Source organism: Lacerta agilis, chromosome 5 (assembly GCF_009819535.1).
Source record: "Lacerta agilis isolate rLacAgi1 chromosome 5, rLacAgi1.pri, whole genome shotgun sequence".
Lineage (NCBI taxonomy): Eukaryota > Metazoa > Chordata > Lepidosauria > Squamata > Lacertidae > Lacerta > Lacerta agilis.
This window is the reverse complement of record NC_046316.1, coordinates 2,916,314-2,938,723: the sequence shown is the minus strand read 5'-3', so window position 1 is coordinate 2,938,723 and position 22,410 is coordinate 2,916,314. Positions and strand designations below refer to the sequence as shown.

The window sequence follows — 22,410 nt, the reverse complement described above, 5'->3', positions numbered from 1 at the left end:
GAGTAATTCAAGCCCCTTCGCCACGACAAGCTACTAACATGAGTTTGGCCAAACTGCGAGAGGCAGTGAAGGATAGGTGTGCCTGGCGTGCTCTGGTCCATGGGGTCACAAAGAGTCGGACACGACTGAACGACTGAACAACAACAACAACACTTTCATCTACACATACAAGCATACTCTCAACCGTCACTGGTCCCAAGAATTCCTGGGATGCATATAGAAAAAGCCTACACAACACCATCATGGCAGCCTAACACGGTGAGCTTGCGCCACGATCTAAAGAGTCTGAGCCTCAATCTGGTGTCAGACCCTCTTCTTCAGGGTGCTCTACAGAGCGCCCTTGCTCAGACTGGATCTCAGATGCGATCCAGCTGACCCATTTCCATGGACATTGTTGCTCAAGGTATCTGGTGTCTGGAACACGACACCGACACAGGCATTCTTAAGTTCAGAGAGCATTTGGCAATATTTGAATGCAATCAAACAGAACGTCAAGTCATGTCCCACCCCTAGAAGGGAGTGGAGAGTGTAATCACCCATCGTCTTGCCTGACCCCCACCTGCCAACCTGAATATTGTAGTTACAGGTGGGTAGCCGTGTTGGTCTGCCATAGTCAAAACAAAATCAAAAATTCTTTCCAGTAGCACCTTAGAGACCAACTGAGTTTGTTCTTCAGTGTGCATGCACACGAAAGCTCATACCAAGAACAAACTCAGTTGGTCTCTAAGGTGCTACTGGAAAGAATTTTGATTTTGTTCTGAATATTGTAGGCACTTCATCATGTCAGCCATATCAACTGCGGCTTTTTTTGTCACTCCTTGCTCCCATTCCACCTCTGTTTTGTGCTTCTGAAAATAGGCATATTTTTCCTCTCCTCTACATTTGTCAAAGAGAGAAAACCCGTGCACATTCTTATGAACCTTTAATTAACAAGCTGAAAAGACATTTTTCTGGCAACGCCTGACCTTTAAGCACTTTGTATGAATTTATTGATACCAGCAGAAACAATAATTTAAAAGGTTATTTTATGAGTGCAGAATAGTTTATAGCAGCACTTTCGTCAAGATAAATGAGTTTCTTATTACTACATTTACGGCACTAAGCATTTTTAATAAAAAGGACTATAAAAACCAAAAGATAACTTCAAATCTCTTCTCTATCTGCAGCCTACATGCAGTCAATACTGACCCCTTGAAATGTCTACATTGCTGTGCACTTTAAAGATAGAAGGGGGAATGGTAGCGGAGGGTAGACAGGGTGACACTATCAAAAGAATCCCAAGCAGAAACTATTTGGAAACTGCAGATGTAAAAACTGAGAAACTATGAAAAGGAACATGTATAAAATATTTTCCCCATACATATTTTAATACATTGATTTTAAGAAGTCCTTAAGATTTTTCAAAACATAAATATATCTGGGCTGAAACCAACAGCTTGGAGCCTTGCCTAAATATATTACAGTGGTGCCCCGCTAGACGAAAATAATTCGTTCTACGAGTGTCTTCGTAGAGCGAATTTTTCGTCTAGCGAAGCGGCAATGCAGCGCGGAGGTTTTCGCCCCCCCAAAAATAAATCGTCTTGCGAGGCAGCCCCATTGACTTTTCCGTCTTGCGGGGCAGCCTTCCGCTAGCGAATGCCGTTCGTCTAGCGAGTTTTTGTCTAGCGGGGCACCACTGTTTTTTTTTATAAAAAAAACCTGCATTTCATCTTTAGACCAGTGCTAACCACAATCTTGTGCCAGTAGCATGATATCCTTCCCCTCCTCCTGTTGTTGCCATTATATTTTTCATATATTTATTTATACCTCAACTTTTTCCCTAACAGGAACTTGAGGCAGCTTCCAGATAAAAATAAATTGTTCAGTCGTGTCCGACTCTTCGTGACCCCATGGACCAGAGCACGCCAGGCACCCCTATCCTCCACTGCCTCCTGCAATTTGGCCAAACTCATGCCAGTCGCTTCGAGAACACTGTCCAACCATCTCATCCTCTGTCGTCCCCTTCTCCTTGTGCCATCCATCTTTCCCAACATCAGGGTCTTTTCTAGGGAGTCTTCTCTTCTCATGAGGTGGCCCAAGTACTGGAGCCTCAACTTCAGGATCTGTCCTTCCAGTGAGCACTCAGGGCTGATTTCTTTAAGAATGGATAGGTTTGATCTTCTTGCAGTCCATGGGACTCTCAAGAATCTCCTCCAGCACCATAATTCAAAAGCATCAATTATTCAGTGATCAGTTTTCTTTATGGTCCAGCTCTTACTTCCATACATTACTACTGGGAAAACCATAGCTTTAACTATATGGACCTTTGATGTCTCTGCTTTTTAAGATGCTGTCTAGGTTTTTCATTGCTTTCCTCCCAAGAAGCAGGCATCTTTTAATTTCATGACTGCTGTCACCATCTGCAGTGATCATGGAGCCCAAGAAAGTAAAATCTCTCACTGCCTCCATTTCTTCCCCTTCTATTTGCCAGGAGGTGATGGGACCAGTGGCCATGATCTTAGTTTTTTTGATGTTGAACTTCAGACCATATTTTGCGCTCTCCTCTTTCACCCTCATTAAAAGGTTCTTTAAATGGGAAATGATAATTTAAAAAACAATTAAATGTCGAGATAATTAATACTACCTATCTATAGGTAAAGGGACCCCTGACCATTAGGTCCAGTCGCAGACGACTCTGGGGTTGCGGCACTCATCTCGCTTTATAGGCCGAGGGAGCTGGCGTTTGTCCACAGACAGCTTCCGGGTCATGTGGCCAGCATGACTTAAGCTGCTTCTGGTGAACCAGAGCAGCGCACAGAAATGCCGTTTACCTTCCCGCCAGAGCGGTACCTATTTATCAACTTTGATTGGCCCTTTGGTCGGCCCTCACGTCCCTTCACTTCATCAAATCTGGCCCTCTTTGAAAAAAGTTTGGACACCACTGATATAAGGCCTTTTTAACTGGGGTGGGTGGGGGCAGAACTGTTTTTGTTTGTTACTGTATTTTTATGTTTTTATATTGTAAACTGCACTGGGTCCTTAGATGAAGCGTGGGATAGACATTAAACAAACAAACAAAGGTTTGTTTCACTGTGCCTAAATCAGACATCTCAAGGCTAGCACCCTAGCTTTCCCTGTGCAAATGCACTCCCGGCCCCGACGGAGAGCTCAGCATCCACGCTCAGGGTCCAGGATCAAGCCCATGACCAGCAACATGTGAGTCAGTCACCCCACCCAGCACAGGCCGAATCCCTATTCCCTGTTCTGCCTTCCAAATGACCAAGAGCACCTTTGCCTTGTCTGCAGTTTCAATTTGTCCCCCTTCATCCAGTCCATTGCTGATGGCAGACACAGAGTCCTTGAATTTAGGTGGAAAGGAGAAAGCGTACCGGAATAGGAAAGAAGGGATTTTGGCGCTATAGACAGCACCAGCGGCTTCGAGTCAGTGCAAATCCCCCAAAGAACAAGAAAAGGGAAATAAGCAAACAATGGCAGAGTGCTACTCTAGGTTAATTTATTTTTTATATGTTTATTACATTCGCGCAACACAAGTTCAGCTCCTAGGACAGCTAACAAAACATAAAAGCACGAAAATAAAAGTGTGACCCAATACATGTCTTCCTAGAAGCAAGTTCCAGTGAGTTCAGTGCAGCTGATTCAACATCAGTATTACAGCCATAGTTGATAAAAACACTAAAACGACAGCAACTACAGGTTAAAAAATTCAAAACATCTGAATGTACGGAATGTGAAGGAAGTGTTTTATATTGTGTAACAAAGCGAAACTAAACTAAAACTCATTTGATTCTATGATTATTTCCAACAGCGCGCTTACTTGTTCATAGACATTAAAAAATTGAGCACTTGAATATTGCTCAGTTCAACAAGTTTTTAAATTATGAATGTTCTTAAAATTTAAGCAAATACAAAAATGTACCCAGACATATAAAAAAGACAGATATCAGAATACAATGGGGAAAAAATCCCTCCCTGTCCTAAAATTTCCAGTTACTTCAACAATAAACTTAGTATCAGGTGCAAGAAAAGCAATAACTTAGTACTGATTATGTATTCTCTACAGTTACAAGATGGAAATTCAAGTCGTGGCTGAAGGCAACAGTAGATAAATTTTAGTGTGCCTCTTCTGCTTAAACCTAATGCATTTCAAGGAAAAAGCAGTGTGTTCCTCAAACTGCACCAAATAAATCAGCAATGGTGTAAGAAAACAGTTCCCTGCCAAACGGTTAAGGGGCTGTTAGTTCCCAAACTTTTTCATTATCAGCCCGTTACTGAATATATATATATATATATATATATATATATATATATATATATATATATATATATATATATATATATATATGAATCTGCTCCCTCTGAGGGTAAAAATAAAATGAGATGGTTAAAATTACCTTTCGTGAATAACTGTAGTAAAAATCTGATGTTGTGACCGCTAATCATTTTCTCAAAGGGTGTATACATTTCTACAAGCAAATACTGCTTCCTGATCCAAAGACACCTAAAGCTATTTTAAAGATGTTTTTGTCTGCTACATGTTCAATATTGGAAACAGAATGGATTGTAATGTGGTGGTGACAGGGGAACAGATTACTATGGCAACAGCAAAGATGAAAATTCTTATCCTGAATGGATATTCACTGAAGTAATTGCAGGGTGTTTGGTTTTGTTGTGGGTTTTTTTTTAAATAAAAAAACCTCATTCTACATTCATTTGACAACAAACACAGAATTCAACCTTGAGCTTGATTTTATATAAATGCCAAGTGCTAAAAGCAACCTTTAAATGTAATCTGACTTTTAAAAACTTGAGGAACTGAACTCAGCGATCACCCTTTGTTTAGAAAGCTTTATTTTCCGCAAACATTGAGACTATTTTTATTCACAGAAGAAAAACACATCCTTTCATGTGGAAACATTTCCCTCCTCTTTATCACAAATGTGAACGTGATTTTCAAGTTTTAGCTAACATATCGATGCCTCTTAAAAGAAATCACCGGTTACTTTCATTCAGGCCCCAATTCTGAAAAGATGGAGCCAAAGCCATCTAACCCAGGCGTTTTCAAAGATTTAAAAGAAATCTGCTACATACTACAGTAATCTGCATCAGGCAAAAAACATTTTAGTGTGTTGATTTTCAATTTATATGACTTATATTATAACTTATACAGGGATTTAAATTAAAGGCAAACTATGCATTTTCACAGGACATAAAGTTGAATATTATCAAGGAAATTTTCATTTCAAAAGTTTACAAAGGAACATGTTTCTGTAAAAACAAAATAAAAAATAAAAATAATTTCCTTCCAGTCGCACCTTAGAGACCAACTAAGTTTGTTCTTGGTATGAGCTACCTTACCTGTAACTGGAACTATGTTTCTGTAAGTTTGTGAGCTTACTTTTCTTGGCAAGGTTTGATTTGATGGTGATAGTTCCCAACTCCCCTATGTACTCCTTACATAGGAGTAAGGCAGTGGTGTCCAAACTTTTTTCAAAGAGGGCCAGATTTGATGAAGTGAAGGGCCGTGAGGGCCGACCAAAGTCGTTAATCTTTTTTTAAGGATTGACGTTGTTGAGCTTTTTTTTTAGGATTTTACCCCCAAAGTAGTTCAGCTTTTTTTAGGATTGAAGTTATTGAGGTTTAGGATTTACCCCAGGAAATAAACTGCCACAGGGGTCGAATTAAAGTGACCAGTGGGCCAGATTGGGCCCCCGAAACGGACTATGGACTTGCCTGGGAGTAAGGGGACTACTTAGGAGACTTGTGGAATCTGAGTGATTAAGCATAATTAAAACTGGCAAATTTATAGAAACATGATCATTTGCTAATTTTTGGATTGAAAGTTTCCATGTTACTATTCAACCTTGTGTATAGTTTGCTTTCTACTTTTATATATTAAGATTTATGTTGTTCCAATACTAATTTGGAGTCTATTGAGGGCTGAAATTCTTTTACAGCAGAGGTTCTCAAAGGGTGTGGCAAGAAGATTCAAGGGCAATCAAAGAAGCATTTAAACATTTCAGTGTAGTGTAGTATAATATCCTTGCCATTAGCTGATTATATCACAAATTATATCACAGATAGCTATTCTTTTACAGTTCCCCATGGCTTGTTGTTGTGAATGGGGATTTTCAACTCTGACAGATATGAAAGATCAGAAAAGTGTTGAAGAGATGAGACCTCGTTTGTTTCAAATTAGACCTATATAAATGAGATTACCTGGCCAAAGCAAGCTTGCATCTCTCATTGAGTTTGCATACATATTTAAGGTACATTTGTAAGAGGCTCGTTTATACAGTCGTACCTTGGTTGCTGAATGGAATCCATTCCGGAAGTTTGTTCGACTTCCAAAAACATTCAGCAACCAAGGCGCGGCTTCTGATTGGCTGTAGGAGTTTCCTGCAGCCAATCAGAAGCCACGTCAGACATTTGGTTTCCAAAGAACCTTCGCAAACCAGAACACTCACTTCCGGGTTTGCGGCGTCCGGGATCCAAGGTACAACTGTGATTACATTTTGGGAATGATTCATGCTCATACGTAGTTCCATTGTTTTATAATTTCTGTATGTCCTGTGATCATATGATAAAATGGTTGTGCTCTATGTTATAAATCAAGCCCTGCTAGGAGTGGTTTCCTCTCTGATTGATAACTAGGAATGTAAGGCTAGACTGTAGAATTAGTAAGGTTAAGTGTTTAAGATAATTGAATAGATTTGGCAAGATGTTTAGAAATTACTAAAGATGATGGACAAGGAACGCAGGAAGAGGAGATAGGAGGAAGTCTACTTACAATGTGAGGGATAAATATTAGGTACAAGATATATTTTTATGTTTATGTTTTTGTTTTTGTTTGTGTTGATGTTATATGTGTATGTGTATTTTTTCTCTGTTTTAAAAAAAAAAACTTAGAAATATATTATTTAAAAAAAAGGAGTGGTTTCCTCTTATTTCAAAATTCAGTGTGACACAAGCAATTTTTTCTTCTGAAAGTGTGGCCCAGAGAAAAAAGTTTGAGAACCACTGTTTATGTTTCAGGTCCTCCCTCCCTCCCTCCCTCCCTCAGGAGCTCTGCTCTCATCTCAAGGCTTTGTGTATTCCAGTGGGGCAGCAGCACACAACCCAGTGGGGCTGTGGGGGCCCCTACGGCTTCTGCGACCGCCATTACTGCCTCTGGGACTGGGCTGGAACCCCAGGAGCTTTTGAGTAGCATTCCCAATATCTGAGAACATGGGCAGGAAACCCGTTTGGGAGCAGAGGATGGAAATATTATGATCAACTTGTCAAGATGCTTCCATGATGTTTTTGCAGATACGAAGCTGGAAAATGTCAAAGGCAACTCTCTGCATGGCTTGTGTGACTCAAAGTATGAGTAGGAGTTGCTCCCTTGTACACAATGGTATCTCAGTAACTTCAACAGATCGGTTGATTCTGATCATATGTGCTTCCTTGCTAAAAGTGACACTAGCTACTTCTTCACCAAAACTGGAGAGCACCGTGAGAAAGGGTCAGTTCTCATTTTAAAGAACTGCTTAGTTAATAGCCACGGTCTTGATTCCAATTCACCATAAGCCTTGAAAACAGCTGAACATTTTTCTTCAGGTACTTTTAAGTTAGCGTTTTTATCACCACTGTTCTTGGCATACAGAAGAGATGCAATTTCCCCTGTGGTTCAAATGAGGCACAGTTCTCCTCAACAAAGGAATTGTACAGATCTTTACACATCCATTCTTTGTCCTCGGAGATGCGGCTGTCAATAACCATACAATCTAAACCGGTTTCCATGAAAGAATTGCCAAACTCTCAACAAACACAATGGGATCTCTCTCTCTTACTGGTTTAATGCCTCTATCAAACCTCAATTAGGCAATGTATCTCTGAACAACTATCACCCAGCATCTCAGTACAGTGCTACCTTGGTTTAAAAACAGCTAAGTTTATGAACCATTTGGATTAAGAATGCTGCAAACCCAAAAGGAGGTGTTTTGGTTTGTGAACTTTGCCTTGGAAGCAGAACATGTTCCACTTCCTTTTGAGTGTGTTCCATTTGTCAACTGAGTCCCCCGCTGCTATGGGAAAGCACACCTTGGTCTAAGAACGCTTTGGTTTAAGAACAGACTTCCGGAACGGATTACGTTCGTAAACCAAGATACCACTGTACTGCATTTTGTCTGCCACATCGTACTTGCCTATATAGTGCTATTTTGCTCATGTACTTTACCCCCTCATGCTGGGAACAGGTGGTTTGTTCTGGGACATAAATTGTACAACTCCCAGACTGAAGCTTTTCAATGTCCATCCTCCTCCTGCTCAGTTTCACTGTCTGATGAGGCTGCTTTTGATTTATAATGGGTTAAATACTACAGGTGCCACATAACAGCGGTTCCGCATTTCTAAGGACTTGATCATTTAGTATGTCAGCACACACAAAATTTTGGAACTCCCTGCCTATTGAGATTAAGCAGTAATGTGCTCTTTTTGGTGCCTGCTAAAACATTCTTGTTTAGACAAGCCTACCCAGATGCTTAGAAAGATGAGGTAACTTTAACCTGTTTTAGTTTTTTAACTTTTATATGTTTAGAAGTAGGATTGTGGTTTTCTCTCTCGAAGTTATTGTTTTTATCTTTTGTTAATTGCTTTGAGGTTTCTCTTAACAATCGAGAGGGGTATAAATTTAATAATTAATAAACAAACAAACAAACAAACAAATAAATAAAAAATTTAAAAGCACAGAGTATTGTAAAACATGGAAGATGCTGGTGTAGAATTCAGCAGCCAGGTTGCTCACCAGGGCAAGATGGTCTGAGCATATTACAGTGGTACCTTGGGTTACGTACTTAATTGGTTCCGGGTCGCTGTATGTAACCCAAAAAGTACGTAACCCGGGAAATTCGGTTTGTGCCCGAAAAACCACTTCTGTGCATGTGCAGACTGCAAAAACACATCTGTGCATGCGCGAATCGTGCACGCTTCAGGTTGCGCTTCCGGGTTAGCGGAAATCATAACCCAAAAAGTAGGCAACCCGAAGCGTACGTAACCCGAGGTACGACTGTACACCAATCCTGGTGCAACTGCGCTGGCTACCAATTAGTTTCCAGGCCCAATTTCAAGTGCTGGTTTTGACCTCTAAAGCCTTAAACGGCTTAGGAACACAATACCTCAAGGACCGCCTCTTCCCATATGAAGCTACCCTGAGGTCACCTTCTGAGGTCCTGCTTTGTGTGGCGCCTCTTCGAAAGGTCCGGAGGGTGGCAACATGAGAATGGGCCTCCTCTGCAGTGGCTCCCTGTCTGTGGAATGCTCTCCCTAGGGAAATCCGCCTGGCACCATCATTATACACCTTTAAGTGCCAGGCAAAAACATTCCTTTTTAACCAGACCTTTGGTTGACTGATCAACATCCCATACCCTTCTAAAATGTGGCTCTTTGGGGGGGGGGTATTATTGGGTTATTGCTTTTATATACTGTGATCTTTTTATGTGAACTGCCCTGAGACCTTTGGGTATACGGCAGTATATAAATTCTAATTCTAATTCTAATTCTAATAATAATAATAATAATGGATAAGCATATCTGATACTCTGTTGCTCTTAAGAAGAGGAGGGGGAGATTTCATCTAACAAGTTATTTTGAGCGGGAAAAATTTAAATGTGATTAATAAACTTATCCAAATCAATCAGCTATAATCCAATACACATTCATCTGGAAGCAAGCACCACTACACTTACTGGAGTTTACATCTGAACAATCACGAATAGGACTGCAGCCTAAAAGTATATGTGTACGACTGGATCATGCTCAGGAGATTCCCCACCCTGCCACAAACCAAAAAGCTGGTACGTCTTAGCATTACTAGAGATTCCAGCCATTCAGAGTCAGTCTTCATATAGTTGATTTATTCCCCTTCTGTCATTGCCTCCGGAGTTGTAAACAGAACTAACTTTTAAAAACATTGACGTTTTCATGAATGCTAGCCTGGCAATTTACATGAGGCACAAAACAACCTCCAAGTACAAGGAAACAGCTGCAATGCATTGCCGTTTTAAAGAGTGCTCTTTTATTTTCTGAAGTGAACCAAAGCTCTCCATGGGGGTTATTTTGATTGGCACCAACACAATGAAGAGCTACAGTATTCCTAGGATTCATTTGAGCAGACGAATCCTAACTTTCTGTTTATGGGGTTTCCTTGTAGGTATGTTTTGGTTTTGTTTTTTAGTATAAAATGCTTCATGGGAAAAACATGCCCATTCCACCTTCACTCTTCTGTAACTGTTAATTCAAGAGCTGTGGTTTAAAACCACTGTCAGAAAAGAAAAAAAGGTACTAGATTACAGTATTCCAACATGGAAGTACCGGTATTTGCAACTTCCCGACACAAATCACTGCCCTCTTGAATTAAGAAAGCCAACTGATTTTGTTCTGAACAAAATGCAAATGGAATGCAAATGGAACTTTAAGGGACTGCACTGAATACAGTTCTGTTTCTTTCTCTGTAAAGGTGAAGGTAAAGGACCCCTGGACGGTTAAGTCCAGTCAAAATCAACTATGGGGTGCGGCGTTCATCTCACTTTTCAGGCCAAGGGAGCTGGGGTTTGTCCGCAAACAGCTTTCTGGGTCGGTCTTGTGGCCAGCATGACGAAACCACTTCTGGCACAACAGGACACCATGACGGAAGCCAGAGCGCACGGAAACATCGTTTACCTTCCTGCCGCAGTGGTACCTATTTATCTGCTTGCACTGGTGTGCTTTCGAACTGCTAGGTTGACAGGAGCTGGGACGGAGCAACAGGAGCTCACCCCGTTGCAGAGATTTGAATTGCCAACCTGCTGATCGGCAAGCCCAAGAGGCTCAGTGGTTTAGACCACAGCGCCACCTTATCCCTTGCTATTTCTCTATTGCTAGTTGCGGGTCAAATTTTACATAAGTTATATGTCATAATTCATCTGACTAACAGGGAGCTTTTGCAATGCAAAGGAGACTGACCTACAGAGGAATCCCAACTGGAGCCAGGGACGAATGGATCAGCACAGCCACCAATCCTGCCTTTCAAGGATCCCCAGCACTTTGGACCCTGCAGACCTGAAGCTTCTAGGGCCCTACAGCCGTAACACCCTGTTTTGGACCTTCCTGCAAGCTACTTCAGCACAGCTTGGGCCTCTATCACAGTGGGATAGTGAAGGCTGGCAGAGACAGCAGCACTCCCATTTTACCCATGCTACAGGCACCACTTTCAAAAAAAACCCCACCACCAGCACCATTTTCTGTGCACCAGTTAGATACTCTGAATATTAAGTGTTATTTAAGTACATATAAATAAATATATGGTGTCAGTTGTAGGGCAAGTGGAGATGTGGCTGCAAAGGAACAAGAGGGAGACTTAAAATGCACTCCTAATCGTTCACTGGCAAGTGGCGCTTGTATTTGGTGCCTTTAAATTTGGTGCCAAATGCAAGCCCAGCCAGGAATGGTTACCACTCATGAACGCCCAAGTGGAGCTGATCCCTGCCAAAAAACAGGGCTTGAGGTCAATGCCAATCCACTGACTGGCACTTGGATCAGCAGGGATCTTCCTTTGCAGCACAGCTTGAACTTAAACCAAGCTGCAAAGGAAAATTGGAGCACCTGATGATTGACAGGCCCCACCCACCTGTCAAAGTGGCCTGCCAAGAGTGCGGGAGCTCCAGAATCAATTAACATTCTGCGCATGTTTGGGCAAGTTGCTTGCTCCCTAGGACCAGTGCAGGATTCTGAAGGGCTCTCTTTGATTACCCTTGTTTCTGGTTCTCAATCTCCAAATTGATACACAATCTAGCTCTGCCTCTCTCATCCTTGGGTCCTCAGATATTGTTAGACTACAACTCCCATCATCCATAGCTAGCAGGACCAGTGGTCGGGGTGATAGGAGATGTAGTCCAACAACATACAGGGACCAGAGGTTGAGAAAAGCTGGTCCACTGCCATACCTGCTCCTTGTAGGTCATTCTTGCCAGCACCAGGCCGCTTAGTCAAAACTTAAAAGCTAATCACCATCTGAACACGCGAAATTTGAAGTGATAAATTTTGGGGTGTGGCACCTTTCCTTGGAATATATATTTGCGTTACAAGCTTGGAAAGTTCATACTCCGAATCCATTATTTTTGAACCTGTCCATCACTAACTGGAAATGTCTTCTTGCTAAGAACTGTAGGGCATAGAGACTATTTGGAGAACGAAGTTTCCTTTACGATTTAACTCTGTCCTGTGAAAATAGAGTAATCCAGATTGAAAATTAATTTCTTTGGTAGTTAACTATTGTCCAAAAAATTACATCGTTCTAATATTCAAAGACTTACTACCTAGTGTGGTTATTTTAACAACCAAGGACCTAAATTTTTTATTTTCATTCTTTTTAAACTCTTACCTAGCAGTGTACTTACACAGAACCATGACAACCAGTAATTTCAGACACAGGAGAGCCATCCTCTCCATTTTGTCAGTGAAGATAGCAGGCTGGAATTCTCAGTTACAGAAAGAATGTCCTTGCGCTTTTACATAAATATTAAAAAGTTTCTTCCATGAAACTTGGTTCTTGGAGTCAGGCACTGATGAAATTCGAATGCCTGCTTACAATGCCTAGAGCTTTCCTGCAGTTAAAGGCCGGAGGGCAGCCCATAGGAGATTCAGATATTGGGTATTCAGATACATAGGAAGTTAAATGACAATACTGAGCAAATAAGCTCTGCCATATAAATGTAATGCTCTAGTTATCAGTGTTTAGGGCACAGGCACTATTTCCATGTTGCTAACTAATTTATATTTTTCACCAAAAATGCCAAATATTTCTCCATTTCTGTCTGGAGTAATGTCAACATGTCTCAAAGTCTTAAGAACAGCCACCTTCAGTTACTATAGTGAAGGCTGGTTGCTTCAACATTCATACAGATAGCAACAAGGGAAGGACGGCAGTTCTTCACTTATAAAATCTAAACATTCTCTGTCAATTTGTCTCTCTGCTTGCTGGAAATGTTATGTAAATTAAACTATGAAATGTTAAATCGCAGGGGCACTTTAGATTCCAGTAAGGAATTTATTGTTTCTAGCCTTTAAGAGCCAATGAGAATATACTGCATTCTGATGGTTTTTCACTCCTTTAGGCTTGTGAGCTGCTCAGATAACAGTGCTATCTAACAATGATGCAAAACAATGCTCATAGAAAGGTGATGGAAATACTATTACATTTGAGTCGTGACACATGCTAGTATCTCTGCTCCACCACCCTTTTTTTTTTTTTGGTTTGTCATTACATTCCTAGAGTAGAAGGGCAATCAAAGTTTTCTCAACAGCAGCAGCAACCACCACCACCACCACAGTCTCCTTGCCTATTAGACTGAGAGGTGTCTTCCCCTCACTTAAAATCCACAGCACAACGAACATGGACGCAACCTAGCACCTTTTAATCCTTCCGTCCCCAAAGGTAGCTAATTCTTCTTGATATGACCCTGAATGCAAATCAGCCAAGTAACAGGCAGAAAAGGTAGCTAAGCAAGAGTATGTTACCGGTAATTCCTTCTCTTGTGTAAAAATTCTCCTTCGAACAAACAAAACGGGAGTATTGAGGCCTTTTGAAAAGGCGGAAACTTAATTCCATGTATCCTCCTCTTTAGGGTTATAAACTCTTCTCAATAAATGATACATAAATAAAAACCAATGACATTTTGCAATCTTTGGAAACTCCAATTAAAACCAAGGACAGTGTAATTTTTTTTGGGGGGGGGGAATTGTAGAGCTACAACATGAGAGACCCTAAGAATAGTGCAATATCCTTCTGTCTAAAGAGAAGCACTTCTTTTCCATTTTGAGAAGACTTAAGATGTTGGAGTCTACCACTAATTTATAGGGATGGGCACAACAGTTCCCATTCCGTTGTTGGTTTGGGATTCCAACATCTGGCAAATTCCACTCTAGTTTAATTTTTTTTTCACTCTAGTTTAATTTAGAACAGAATTCTGCATTCCAGAATCTCCAAATGGAATACCCTGGGTCCATGCATTGAGAATTAGGGAACCGCCCCTCCCCCCCCCCCAGGTTGCAAGGGGCTGTTTTTTTTAAAGGAAAACTATTCTTTGCAAAGAAGCCTTGTGCAACTCAGGTGGAGTAAATAGGCAAAAAAAAAAAAGGCAGTGGGGTGGGAAGAGCAGGAGATGCACTTCCCCCCCAACAAAGGACACTTGGAGAAAGAGGATTTTCAGTGGGGAAGATTCCTCCTCACATCAACAAGATTTCATGGTGCAATCTTTTTCAATCCTGCTATGGAGATCTGTGTCTTCAGAGAATTGCATATGAAGATTTAAAAAGGGCGCAGCCCCAAACTAGCAAAGGGTACAATCTCCCTACTAAAAAACCCTCCAGTCTCCAGGGTTTTCAGCAAGAGAATTATGTTTCCTCTTCACCAGTAGTTTTGGGGGCTGTAGCCCCCATGCAATTCAATGGAGACAACATGCACAGGGGAGTGAAAGAGCTCCGTAGCCCCAAACCAAATTATTGTGTGGGAGCAGATTCCAAATAATTACATTCCAATCCAGGAGACATTTCCAGGAATATAGTAAATCCAGAATCCTTCAGCAACCTTACTGAATTATGCGATCTTGAACCATACTTGTCTATGGACAGCTCAAAGAAACACCGTCTCCAAAAAGCTTAAATTCTGAAAACATAAACTATGATATGCTGCAGTGAGAAGGCATCCAGTGAATATGGGATCCATGGAGATTTAGGCAAAAGCAATTTGGTATCCAGTGGTAGGTGCTGATTCTATGTAAACTGTTTGTAACAGATATTTCAGTGCCTATTGAACACTTAACAGCAGCTGAAATGCAGGAACTTGGAAGGTGTGGGTTGGCGTAGCAGGGAAAGGAAAGTGATTGTCAAGAGGGAGCTGGCCATTTATACTAACAAATTTGGAGGTGGAAAATAGGGTCTGGGGCATGTGTTTAATGTGAGTATATATATCTATAAAAACTATGAAAAATAACAGTTTCACCTTTCCCTCTGTCATCATAGCACCCTGTTTATACAGCTATAAGTGTGGACAGTCAGCCCCAAACCTGAGTCCTTTAGCACAGTGGGGGAGAAAAAAAAGGTGCCCTTTCCTGGAATTCCCATTCCCTGTAAACTTAAAACAATGCTGGAGCCCTGAACAGAAATATTGATATTAGGAGCTGGAAATGCACATTTCGCAATGGGGCCCTATCTCTCATTCAATTTCTTTTAAATATAAAATATTGAGAACCATTCTATAGATTTTTAAGCATACACTCTTTGTTCTTCTGAGAACAGAAGCAAGGAATACTCTTGGCTGAAGATTCATTATCAGTCTTCAAAAACTGGCTTAAACTAATCAATATGCCCTGAGAAACACTTTCAAAATTACGTTTCCCTGAGCAAATTTACTCTGAAGTATCTAATCTGATTTCTTGGCACCAGAATGTTGTTCACATTGTTGCATTCATATGGCTTTTCAGAAGTCTATTTCAATCAAACGACAAGAAAATAGCTTGCAAGGAATTTAAAACCAGACTTGAAAATGGGTACTCCCAATTCAACTTGACATCCATGAATACAATCAAGATTATTCCTTGGTACAGCATGATCTACTACAAACACAAATTGAAAAATTACTAGATCAAAATGGATAAATTCCCCTTGAGCAGAGTCTTTGTTGTTTTTAATTTTCAGTTGACTACTTCTATATTGGAAAGCAGACACCAAAAATGTTCCAAATAGCTTGTAGTTTTCTGTCTGCAGAAATAATCAAATTGAGAATTTGGCACTCTGTTGCTTTAAGTCTCTACATACATACCCTCCAGCATTTCTCTGATGAAAATAGGGGCTTTTGAAAATCCGGGACTGTCCCTGGAAAATAGGGGCACTTTGAGGGTCTGGATGTATATGAAATGATTTCTGAAAAATTAAAACAACTGTAGACAGTGATAAAATCTAGTGTCTGGAATCTGCTTTCAGTAAGCCTGTGCTGATTTTGTAAGATCTTGTGCTACGGATTGTGCACCAGTCTGTGCAACAAACCAATACATATTTTACGGAACAATCCTATGTCTTCTCAGAAGTTCCCCTGGGAAGGTACTCCCAGGAAAGCAGGCACAAGGTCGCAATTTTATTTTTTCAACTGATTAAATTATTATTTACTATGTATTTAGGAAAATGGGTTTCTCCGTCTGTCCATCTGTTCTCTGTTGGCTAAAGATGTTATTGCCAAACTCCACACAAGGGTTCCTGAGGTGGGGACAGCGGTCACTGTTGGTGATTGGATGCCATTTTGAATCAAGACAACGGAACAAAAAGTGACTGACTTTTGACACAATGGATCCAAACTCACTTATTGAGACTACTCAATGAAAAATCACAACCTTTTTTGGTTTCTGCAAATTCGCAGGTGTGAAACCTCAGCCACATAGTGCCAAATATGGCTGCCCAGGCCTCTATATCTAGTTCTCTGGACTCTCCCAAGGCTACATAAATCTCTAGCCCTGCTGTGCCTCCTAGTGCTGCCGCAAAGCTGGAATGTGTTCTTTAATTGTGATAACTGTTAATTGCCTAGATGGAGAGGAGTGCGCGCTTGCTCGCACACACATGCACACACACACACAGACACAGTATATACAGGACATTTCTTGAGTTTTGCATGGCTGGAACGCAGACCACTAAACAATGGTGAAGGGTCACACCTACGTCTACTTCTACCTCTGGTTTGGTGGGGTAATGTCCAAAACCCAACACTTATTTTAGGAAGACACCTGTGTAGCAAGTGACATTTTGCTTTCCCCATATTTATTTACCTACTAATTTATTCAGCTGCCCCCAAATAACTTGCTAAAAAATAATTGTAGGATTTGGGGTATTACCCCACCAAACGGGAGTTTAAATGCAAGTACTGTGCATTGTACTTGGTGTGAGACTAACAATGTCTAGGCCTTTGGAAAGAGATTGGAAGATTCAAGCCCTTTAGAATTTTATACTGCTACCTTATTGTTTTTGGATATGTTCTTAAAGATGCTGTTAGCCACCCTAGGCACCATTGAGGGAGGAAGGGTGGGACAGAAATTAAACAAAACAAATAATTCTATAGAAATCTAAACTACCCACCAGGAGTGAGGAAGTTGACCCCCGCCCCCAAGCCACACACCTCCCTGGGGCCACAGCCCTGTTAGCCCTTCTCCATGTCCTCCTTGAGAGCTTTTGCCAGGCTCTAGAATGTGTCCACTTGCTTGCCTGAATGGAGAGCCGTGTTTGCAGAACTATCTGGCTTTTACACTGGCCAAAAGGTATCCTACTGTACCTAATGTAAGAGTCACATTCATTGCCCCATCAGCTTTTTCCTATGACCCTGCTCACCACTGGCACGTGTGTGTCCCCCCCCCCCCGGCCAACCCAGGTTCTCCATGATGGAATGTGGCTCTTGGGATGAAGGATGCTTATCTCACCATTCCATGGGCACACTATATGTTTTGCCTACTGGCCTTGCACCAGCATCCTCTGCTCAGAGAAGCGGTTCTTACTGCAACATTTCTAAAATCATGTTATTGAGTGTAGCTTGCATATGTACTTCATGCTTCTATTTATTCACCAAAAAGAAAATCTAAATAACTTGATATAACAGCTCAGCTGCCAACACAGCCAACATTTCCATGCTGTGGCTTAAGGCGATATCAGGGTTGTACTGCTTCCACACGTACACACACAACCCCTCCTTTAGGAAATTGTTGTTGTTGTTCAGTCGTGTCCGACTCTTCGTGACCCCATGGACCAGAGCACGCCAGGCACGCCTATCCTTCACTGCCTCTCGTAGTTTGGCCAAACTCATGTTAGTAGCTTCGAGAACACTGTCCAACCATCTCATCCTCTGTCGACCCCTTCTCCTTGTGCCCTCCATCTTTCCCAACATCAGGGTCTTTTCCAGGGAGTCTTCTCTTCTCATGAGGTGGCCAAAGTACTGGAGCCTCAACTTCAGGATCTGTCCTTCTAGTGAGCACTCAGGGCCGATTTCCTTCAGAATGGATAGGTTGGATCTTCTTGCAGTCCATGGGACTCTCAAGAGTCTCCTCCAGCACCATAATTCAAAAGCATCCATTCTTCGGCGATCAGCCTTCTTTATGGTCCAGCTCTCACTTCCGTACATTACTACTGGGAAAACCATAGCTTTAACTATACGGACCTTTGTCGGCAAGGTGATGTCTTTGCTTTTTAAGAAAGGAAATTACAAGAATTGATAATGAATGGCATGGTGTAAGAACTGCAAACTCCATGGGTGCAGCTACAGCTCTGAGAATGGCCACAGCACAAATAAAACCATTCTTCTTCTTTTTCATTACTTATTTCATGCCACAAGCATATTTATTTATTCATGTACTGAATTTCTAGCTCAGTTAAAAAACAACAACTAAAACCTCAGGGTGGCTTTTGAATCAAATAAAAAGCAATTAAAAGAGTAAAACAGGATCGTAAAACTGCAGTTTAAAATTAAAACAGCAGAACAACAAAGCAGTCTCAAGAAGCACCGTAAAACAGAGCCAGACGATATTTTAAAAGGTGTAGCAATTTTTTTAAAAAGTATTTGCCTGAGGAGACACCCATGCTTCTCACCAGCTGGACTCTGCCTCTTGGGCTCCTTCCTTTCCTACTTCAGTTTATGATTCTGATCCTGGGCTTCTCTCTGACAGATTCTCCCTGCTCACTAAACCCTGTTACCTCTCCAGTTTCCAACACCTTCTCCTCCCAATCTTCACCTTCTGACCACCCATCACTGTCCCACCACCAACCCCCTGGCTCTGAGCCTTCTGCCCTACAGGTTCCCCAGCTGGTTCCTCCCACTAGTCCTCTGCATCCAACCAATCCTTGGCAGTCAATAGAAGCACACTGAACCCGGCTTAGGCACACAGCCAGGCAGTACAATAGTAATGTCACCACACTCTGCACCTGCTGCAGTGTCCAAACTTTGGGTTACCAGTGCGTGAATCACTGGCCAGGCTCTCTTTGCCCAGGAAGAGCCCTAACTGGTACACAAACTGAAGTTGGCAAAAGGTGCTCCTTGCCATGATGGTCACTTGCACCTACAAAAACATCGTTGGATACAGGAGCACCCCAAACTATGCACTTGCTCATTTAGGATGGGTGGTGGTGGTGGTGCCATCCTAAATGGGCAATCTGGCCAGTTCTTGAACTGAGGAGTCAACCACCCATCTTGCCTCAGGTCTTATGTTTGTTTGTTTTTGCTTTTGGCCAGCTTGTCACTGCAGTCACTCTAAAACGTGGGTAGGCAAACTAAGGCCCGGGGGGCTGGATGCGGCCCAATCGCCTTCTAAATCCGGCCAGCGGACAGTCCGGGAATCAGCGTGTTTTTACATAAGTAGAATGTGTCCTTTTATTTAAAATGCACCTCTGGGTTATTTGTGGGGCATAGGAATTTGTTCTCCCCCCCCCCCTCCAAAATATAATCCGGCTCCCCACAAGGTCTGAGGGACACTGGACTGGCCCCCTGCTGAAAAAGTTTGCTGACCCCTGCTCTAAAACATGCAAGCCTCTTCTGACTGAGAGGATACAAACAAGTAAGAACTGATGGTGATGATGCAAATTAAGACACTTTGTGCTGCATTTTGGTCATCTAAGCTTATAGCAATGCATATTTCAAAGGTTTTTGGTTTAACTACTCTCTGTCTGAGATAATACAATTGTCATTTCACTATGCTGCAACAAGACTTTCCAGAATAAGGAATCTAGAAAGCAGGCTTTAGGCAAATGCCTAGCCAAAAGTATTGGCTTGTATTGCTTGTTTAAAAAGAGCCCACTGATGCTCGACTGATGTAAACATGTGTACTGCAAAACGTCTAAAGCTAGCCAGATGTCAAAATGGATTTTCATATTCCTAAAGTTATTTTCTCAAATGGCTCTGGGAGCTTTGCAGAACATGATCTGAACTATATTCTTTTTTCAGTCTTATGAACAGACAAGAAGAAAAGAAAGAAATTGTCACAGAAGACAGAAGTTTATTCCAACTCTGTGCTTTAAAACACAACTTGAACCAAAAGAAGAACCAAATTCTGTGCCAAGAATATCTGAATTCTCTTAACATTATGCATATCGATTACTTGCATGTTTAATTTTGCATAATTTATACTGCCTATCCAAGTTATGAGGAGATATAGAAAGTATGCAAGGCACTGAAGACCACACCACAACCACCGGAAATCTTATTCAACCACTTTGTGAGATTTTGCCAGGCTTTACTGGTCCACTTTGAACCTTGCACACAACGAACGAGAAACTTTTGTTGTTGTTTTGGTTACAAAAAAGGTTACCGTAGATTCTCAGGACTCTGGTCTTTGCACCTCTGGTTGTCTGCGACTATTCAAAAGCAGCACTATACACAACACTAATTACAATGAACATTATTCTCCCCTCTGAGAGAAAGAAAACCCATCAGAAACCGACATTTAAATCAATTAAATCAATATTTTAAATGTATCAATTGCTTCTCTATAATAAAGCAAATGTTAAAAACAACACAGCAAAATGAATAAAACCGGCAGAAGCAGCCCCAACTCTGAATAACCAACAGCATTATTAGAAAGGTCTCTATAACCAATACATGGGGGGGGGGTGTCAATTTCTTAAGTTCATTAGTAGGAATGAATTGATGCCAGTGCAAATAAATGCTTGGCAAGCAAAGCATTTCTTTACCAAATTGCAAGTTAAATAAACACGGTAAACGAGATCACCCAGGGCATCAGAAAATGTTTCAATGCAAATTATCCATAGGACAATTTTCTGGAAAGCCCCCGTCACTGACTACACATTTACTTCTTTCTGTAAGCAGGCCCTCCTGTTTCCAGACATCCCCATGTATAGCCCCCACCTTTTGTTCCCTGAGCATCCAAACCCCATTGTCACCACTGTCCTCCTGAAGGTTCCTTTTTACCATCATCATCCTGCTCCCTCATTGCTCCAGCCTCTTCCTCTTCCTCCTCTATTCTCTTCACCTTTTACATAGTCCCTGTCTGCAACATCTGAGACAAGAGACACTCTGCATGTGCTCGCAGCCACAGTAGGCTATCTTGCATCCAGTGAAACACACACACACACACCATCAAAGAGGTGCAGCTTCACTTCACCAAAGGAAAGGTTGGACTTCATTTTGCAGCTGGGAAGAAGCAAGACCTCACATACTTTGCATACAAAGCTGCAGGCTCTGGGGTCTCCAGCTTAATTAGATCTCAGGCAGCTGGATTAAAAAGGGTGTCTTACCCAAGACTCTGGAAAGCTGAAGACTCAAGAGTTTGACCAAACTGGGTAGGACTGGCCAGCGATTCACTAGACTGCACGACCATATTCAGAGTATGCTCAGAGACCCAGAGTGCTGGAGCCTTTTAAACAACCCTCAGCACTCAAATGCGGACCTGAGCGGCCACCCCCGCCAATTACTCCAGCATCTCTACCTTCTTACTTCCACACCTGTTATTTTTATTGGGGGGACGGACCTTTGCTTGGCTCATCATAAATGGATTAGAGACTGATGGCAACGATCTTCCAGCACATGATCAAAGTTTCACAGTTCCGGGACTATCGAGCAAGGTGGGTTTCCAAAGTAGACATAGGTGTGCGTCTACTGTATTTGGAGCTTTCCAGATAACCCACTGCCGACAGCGGCCACCCTCTTTCGGACTCCCGTTGCATCACCTGCCCAGCATCCCGCTCCCCTCCCGGCTGCCCTCTTTCCCCGCTCACCTGGCTCTGGGATCCCGGCCCGGGGCGCGCGCGGCGGGCACCGCAGCCCCCTTTGGTCTGCAGGTTGATGGGCGCGCTCTGCTCGGCGCTGCATCCCAGGCCGCCGTTCAGGTGCGCGGTCACCATGGCCACGGGACCCTTGGACGGGAGCACGGTGAGCGCCACGCTCGGAGGGCCGGAGCTGGGGCCGCTTCCTCCTCCTCCTCCTCCTCCTCCTGCGGGCGCTTTGAGGAGCGCCGGCACCGCCGGTGGTTTGGTGCTGCTGCCGCTGGCGCCGCCGTTCCCTGCTGCGCTGCCCACCAGCACCGCGGCGGGGCAGCTCCGCACGGCCAGCTTCTGCAAGGGAAAAAAGAAGGGGACACGCGCTCAGGCTTCCCGCGTTTTAAAGCGGCTCTCCCCGCCCCCGAGCCCCCCCCCCCCCGCCGCCGCCGTCGCCCCCTCGGACTCCCCAGGCGCGCGCGGGCAGGAGCGAGGCGCACGGCAGGCGCCACGCGAGCGCCGGGACACGCGGCGGAGGGAAGCTGCCCGCCCGCCCCCTTCTCGAGCAGCCCGGGGGCTTCTGCTGCCAGAGCCCGCCTGCTTGTCGGCGACCCCCGGGCGCTGCAGGCAGAGGGACGGGCAAGCGGTTGTTTCTCCTCCGTC

At 42.7% G+C, this 22,410-nt stretch overlaps 1 protein-coding gene across 3 annotated transcripts in view; it reads right to left on the bottom strand.

Annotated features, from left to right (window-relative positions):
• Positions 1-22,410, bottom strand: part of PHF21B (PHD finger protein 21B) — a 185,596-nt gene that overhangs the window by 43,448 nt on the left and 119,738 nt on the right. Inside the window, exon 1 of one of the 3 annotated variants that reach the window (XM_033148294.1) lies at positions 21,769-22,107. The exons of the other annotated variants lie outside the window; for them this stretch is intronic. Within the exon in view, the coding sequence (XP_033004185.1) occupies positions 21,769-21,894 (126 nt within the window). The 5' untranslated portion in view covers positions 21,895-22,107. Of the gene's footprint in view, positions 1-21,768; positions 22,108-22,410 lie in introns of those variants that run through there. 3 annotated transcript variants of the gene reach the window in all.